General features: G+C 37.5%; 1 protein-coding gene across 3 annotated transcripts in view; it reads right to left on the bottom strand.

Moving 5' to 3' along the window:
• Window positions 1–6812, bottom strand: part of mfsd14a2 (major facilitator superfamily domain containing 14A2) — a 20225-nt gene that overhangs the window by 7844 nt on the left and 5569 nt on the right. For all 3 annotated transcript variants that reach the window (XM_016448336.1, XM_016448337.1, XM_016448338.1), the window contains 2 exons: window positions 2069–2131; window positions 1597–1724 (listed from right to left, as the gene is read on the bottom strand). In XM_016448336.1, coding sequence (XP_016303822.1) covers window positions 1597–1724; window positions 2069–2131 — 191 coding nt within the window. The remainder of the gene's footprint in view (window positions 1–1596; window positions 1725–2068; window positions 2132–6812) is intronic.

Below are 6812 nucleotides of genomic sequence, written 5' to 3'. Positions count from 1 at the left end.
GATAGCGCATCAAGAACCGGGTTGACCGGGTACTCGGTACCACCGGTACTTAAGAAAACCTGGTTCCGTAACGTTTTCATCTTTTTAGTACCGACTTGGTACCGAAATACCGGGTCTTTTGACAACACTAGTACCCGGTTTTCTTAAGTACCGGTGGTACCGAGTACCATTGACACTCAATGGTCCATTTGAGAGATAGGTGGCGGTAATGCACTTATAAGTCTGCAATCCGCCGTAAAGCAAGAAGAAGACGCCTCAGGCTAGTGATGGAAATTTTTATTCTTTCAAGAGTTTTGTTCATTTTCAGTTCGTTCACCAAAATGATTAGTTCAGATTCGTTCAGTGACCATTTCTTCATATTACATAAATACGCCAGCAGGTGGCGAAAAAGAGTGTCTTATGTGTTGTGTCTTAAGTCAACGAACGTATTCACTTGTTACAAAAACTGATTTGGCTTTATTAAAATGTGTGCATAATCTATTCATTAAATAAATAAAGTCTAAATAAGTTGTTCAGATGACCAAAGCACACGGTTTTCTTGCATAATTAACATTTTAATTGTTTGGTCAGACAATTACACTTTCATAAATCGGGGATTAAACGTGGAGTAATGTTCTGTATCCTAAATATGAATATATAAACAAGCGTATGTGCACAGTACCTATAACTGCGCTTTGCATCTGCTTTCTGCTGATTGCTGATCGAGATTGACATGCTAAATGGCCGACTGACCAGGTAAACTGTCATTCATTTCGTTCACGAACGAGATATGTACCAGTTCGGTCATTTCATTCACGAACGAGAAGATCTCTCGATCTCGTTCAGACCCAAAAGAAACCCGTTCAGTGAAGGGCGTATTCGTTCACTACATTCAACCAATCACATGCTCCGTCACATCTCAAACTCTAAGGCTATTGGCTCGAGGTTTAGTCATTCTTTGACAGGATGAAACGGTCCACAGAGCTACCCGGTTCACTGAACTGCGCATGCGCTGCCAATAGCTGCTCTGGAGGGAGGAATTTGAGTGAACGAGAAATATGAGTCAATGGATTACGTGAACGAGATCGATTCGTTCACCTAAAAGATTCATTCAAAAAGAACGATTCGTTCACGAACGAAACATCACTACCTCACGCGCAGGCTGAAGACGATGCGAAGGCGCTCAGGACAGTTCAGACATTGCGGTGAATCAGAGGTAAAAAAAACGATATAAATACTGTTCAGTTTCTTGCACAGACCGATCGTTTTGTCTTTACACAAGGTATCATCACGAGCTGCAGGGTTTAATTTGGTTTTGTTTGTGTATGATTTCTGACTCTCAAAGCCTTGATTCCCATTCACCTCCATTATAAGACTGACAGACTGCAACGGTTTGACTTAAAAATCTCCATTTGTGTTCTACTGAAGAAACAAAGTCACCTACATCTTGGATGCCCTGGGGGTAAGCAGATAAACATAACATTTTTATTTTGGGGTGAAATATCCCTTTAAGGTGTAGGTGATTTAGTTTTTTTTTATGTGTGGCCAATGTGAAGTCTGTAGTGGGTGAGCCTTGAGCCTTTGCCCGTCTGCATTTGTCTTAATGTAGAGACGTACCATGGGCTGATCTTCATGAGAGGGATGGGAGCGCAGGTGAAGAACACAGTGAGCAGCAGGAAGGACTTCCGGCCCCACACATCTGACAGAGCACCGATTAATGGAGCACTCAGAAAAGACAGAAGGCCCTGAGTGAATACAAAGGTGCATGACTCCCTTAAATGGCACATTTACTTTTAAAGTTACGAAAACAACTGCATTACACAACAAGAGCTTGTCAGGATGTGACAAACTTGACAGTAGCACTGGCTGGATCACAGACTCTTGTTTATCGGTCAGGTTTAAAAATTGTACATAATGTCCCCACTTCACCAGATTTAAGGGCATCACTGCATGACCAGGGCTTATCATGAATAAACATCCCAACCACAAGAGTAGCGAGCTTCAATCATAACTCTTATCTTTTCTCACATCAGAAAGGGAGAAGAGGAAAAAGCATGAATAAAGTGAATGGCTGGAGTCAATGTCCTACCTTGACACCATGAATTAGTCCGTTCATCAGGAATGTGTGCTGGGGGAATGTTTGATGTAACACCTGAAACGAAAATACAGATTGACCATAAATGTATGCTGTAAACAGATAATCTGTTGGCTACAAAACCATAAGATGGTAATTATTCACTAGCTTTACTCTCCGACAGAACTCATCAAAAAAGCACTGCTACTGGCTAACAATAAGGATTGGGTGATACATCAAATATATTCGCACAGACTTTGCTCACAAATAAAATGATGCAACATCAGCACAATGAATTTAATGCACTTTTAGACTAATTTCAAGATTCCTCCCCCTCTCGTGAGTATGAGAGGCAGAGATGCTTTAATAGACTCTTATTTAAACTTCCAATTTAAATGAATTATTTAAAAACCGACTTTGTTTATTATTATGTATTGTTATATTGGTGCGTTGAAATAAGCATGATTACATATGTCAAAATATCAATGCGTTTATGCAGTATACAACAGTAGAAAACTTACCTAATATTTTACTTTACTTCATGCATTAAACATTTTGATTATACTTGGCTTAAATAGAATACAAAAAGAATAAATAGATTAAAGCTGCAAGCAGCCTTGAAAGGGCCTTCGCACCCAGAGCCACCTTCACCCTGTGACCTTAGGAAAACAGTGAATGGTGGACAATATGCATTTAAAGTTGTAAATATTGGAGGAATATGTCAAAGTCATTTATATGTGCCAAACTTCCTGCTGCCAGCTGGTGGCGCTATGACAACTGAAAAAAAAAAAGTCCAGCGTTCTCTTCCACCTTCAATACCATGACTGAGGTGAGACTCTTGAGCAAGGCACCAAACCCCCAACTGCTCCCCGGGTGCCGCAGCAATATGGCTGCCCACTGCTCCACTGCACTGTGTGTTCACAGTGTGTGTGTGTGTGTGTGTGTGTGTGTGTGCTCACTACTGTGTGTGTGCACTTGGATAGGTTGCAGAGCACAACGTACTCGACGTACTCACGTACGTACACATACATGAAACATAGCGGAAGGGGTGCTTCATTGCAATTTTAAAGGTGGCGCTATCGACACCCAAACTAAATTTTGGCATGTAGATGTCTTCAGGCCAGGACTCTTATCAAACATGTGAAGTTTGGGGCAGATTGGACATTGTATACTTGAGTTACAACAACTTCCTTTTTCATGGCATTAATAACATGCATTAACACTTAGCTATGCGTTGCTAGCATGTTTTAGCATGTTTAACGCACACTGTCATATTTTACTATGTTGCTAGGAGTGCATCATAGCGTTAAACATGTCACTTCCTGTTGCCAGCAGGTGGTGCTATGACTATAACTGAATATTGCCATGCAGATGTGTTCAGGGCAGGACTCTTATCAAATATGTTAAAATTGGGTCAGACTGGATATTGAGTTACAGCAACTTCCTGTTTCATTGCATTAATAGCATGCTTTAACACTTAGCTAATTGTTGCTAACATGATTTAGAATGTTTCTAGCGTGCTCGGGCCCTAATAATGATTTTTAATATGAAAATGGATTATGTTGTATATTTTCAGTCGTTTGACATTTAACATTTAAGCATTTTCAGAACAAATAGACAAAGTAGAGATAGAGAAATGTATTTATTTATTAGCGCCCAAGCACCAATGGTGCGAGGACCCTATTGGAATTGCTCTGTTTATTATTTAGGGCCCAAGCCACTAGGGGCACAGGGCCCTATTGTTTTTCTAAGGATTATTATTATTATTATTATTAGAAGGGTGGAAAGACGTCTGTAATCTGTAATGTCAGTATCAAATACCCAAGTAGTCCACAAACCAAGTTTGCTACATGATCCAACTGATTATTTGTTTTCCAGATAAATGATGATTGTCATTTGTTGTTGCTGCTTTTCTTTCTGAAGGTTACAAAATAACCACCTCAAGTACAAAACATGTTGTTTTGACTGTGCAATGAAATGATAAACCCATAATAAAGTACAAGGCAAGGCTGTATTGAAACAGAAATGTTACTTGTGCATTTTGAAAGGTGCCAGCTTTCCATTTGAGGCTGAGCACAAGTACCGTCATTGCCGATGATGGCAGGTGCAAGCCTCTAACTGGAGCAATGATTCCCACAGTTTGATTAATCATTAAACTCACTGTGTACAACAGTGTCAATGTTTTACATATGTACATAAGTGTACAAAAGAGATCTGTTCTTTTATGACTGGGAAACAAATCAATTGACCTGTATACGAATTCAAAGACAGTCTTCAGTTCCAAGAGGTCCAAAAGTCTAAGAGGGAATATTTAACTTTACTTATACAGCGGCATGTTCAATTCTTGATTCTGATGGGCTAAAAAATAAAAAAATGTCACAAGGCATATCAGTTTATCAGCTGCACAGCTAGAACAGATTTAATAAAAGAGGAAACTAACTAGTTATTGATAATTCAACATTGTTGGTCTGTTGTAAATGAATTTGTATGCATTGTCCCCCAAACAGGATTCTATTTGTATATAGGTCAGATTCATACGATGAGTGAAAACAAAACCTGATATTACTACTACTTCATCAGTCACTAATAACATCATGGAAATGTAAACAGTCTAACAAGCCAATAATGCACCAATCCAAGAAATTGGGATTTATTGTTTCTTCACTTTCACTCAATGTTTCAAAATTTTTTTTTCTCATTTAAAAAAATGATGGGTGAATTTGAATTGTACTGAAATGTAATGCTACTTTTCCCCACTATAATGTCAGAATAAATGCTGTGAACAGGCTGTTCAATTGCTCTGTTGGGAGATGAAGACAATGCATGTGAACACACATTTCACCTGCTGTGTTAATTTGATATGGCACTCAGATTTTAGGGCACACTGAAGCAGAACTCGATTGCACTGTCTGAAAGAGGAAAACTGTGCATCTCGCTGAGACATAAGACTTGTCAGAGTGGCATTCAGCTGGAAGGGTTTGTTAGGCTCATTAGTGCTTCAGTATCAGAGGCTACTATTCAAATAAAAGGCCAGAACAAAGTGCACTGAGGCGACTCTCTGGCTCAACTGCACCAACTAAATTCAAATCCTCCTCCCACACTGGGAAATGAAGACAATGAATGGTTTTACTTTATTCATATACAATACATTAAGAAACTAGGAACTATTTAAATTTCAGCCACTACCAACAGCTAGTGATATAACCTAAAAAAAACTGACCACATAGTAAAAATAAATTTTTACTAGTGCTGTCAATTGATAAAAACAAATGAATTAATCACACATTTTTTCTGAAATTAATTGCGATTAATCCCACCTAACATAAGACCGTATATTTTTTATTTGTTTAGTGGCATCTTTTTTGTGTCTGTAGGTGAGTATCACTGATACCAATAGAGAATAGAATAGAATTTCCTAATATTTAACTATTGACTATAGCCATTCATCATTACAGCAGCTATAATTGAGAGCTATCAATTTGAACAATTATTAGGGTTTAAAAAAAATTATTTAAAGTGAACTTAAAACAATCTTGACATAAACCCATTACAATAAATGTCATATTTATAGTTACCTGTGCCCTTCAAGCAAGTAGGAAATATACAGAAATTGAATAAAGTTATCAAACACTAAATTCTAAATTAAATATAGATGAATATTTAAAGCTCTTTTTACTTTTGTTGCTTGATTAACAGACATCACAGTAGCTGCGTTATTAGGTTATTTTGGCTGCTATTACGTTAAGAGCTGCCGCTGCTGAACATGATGCAGATCTGACACGCATCGTATTTTCTCACAACTCTTTACCTTTTCTGACCCACTTCAGGTCTTAAAGTCTCTACTAATTAGCTGACGAGTTGAATCGGGTGTGTAAAATAAGGGAGACAGTGTTGGGGTGCTCCAGGACAGTTTTGAAAACCACTGCATTTCAGAGACATGTTCTTAAATGTGACTCATATATAACAAATACTTACACATGCAGATTTAAGGCAGCTTTTTTGTTAACTTCATGACTTAACTGACGACATAACTACTACGTAGTTTAATTTGTGCTTTAATATGATATAGCGCTTTGGGATGCACGATACCACTTTTTCCCGTACTTGCTCGATACCGATACTTTTATTTTTGGTACTTGCCGATACAGAGTACCGATACCGATATTTTTATTGCATTTGTAAGTTTTTTTAAATATTGGGTACAGAAACAAAAAGAGTAAGTATAATGTTAGTTGGTTAACTTCATTTATCAAATAGATACAGTCAAACCAAAATTTATTCAGACACCTTCAACATTTCTCACATTATCACAGTTTATTCACTATAGCTTAGAAAATGGTAATAAAATATGACAAGAACTCAGTTAAACTGTGTCAGAACAAATTCAGCTTGATAATGTTAGATAAATTTGATAGAAAAGTATGTAATGGATTACAATTAACCAAAAATTATTCAGACAGCTGTTAGTATGACAGTATTTACACAACTATCAATACTTAGTCGGGCAACCCTTAGCCTTAATGACAGCCTGTAGTCTCCTAGGCATGCTGTCATCCAGGTTTATGCAAACATGAACTTAAATTTTTTTCCCAGACTTGGTCTGAATAATCAATGGTCCCAAATTTGTATCAGTTTTACTGTTAGTCCACTGTATGAAGAATTTTTGGGTATAATTTGTCACAGTTTACATTATTTTGCTATCCTCACTTACATAAATGAACTATAGTGTCCTGCACCCACTAGTAAAAAAATATCAAAA

This window comes from Sinocyclocheilus anshuiensis, unplaced genomic scaffold, assembly GCF_001515605.1.
Source record: "Sinocyclocheilus anshuiensis isolate Anshui unplaced genomic scaffold, SAMN03320099.WGS_v1.1 scaffold940, whole genome shotgun sequence".
Taxonomy (NCBI): Eukaryota; Metazoa; Chordata; class Actinopteri; order Cypriniformes; family Cyprinidae; genus Sinocyclocheilus; species Sinocyclocheilus anshuiensis.
The sequence above is the reverse complement of the archived record's forward strand: the minus strand, read 5'-3'. Positions and strand labels throughout refer to the sequence as shown.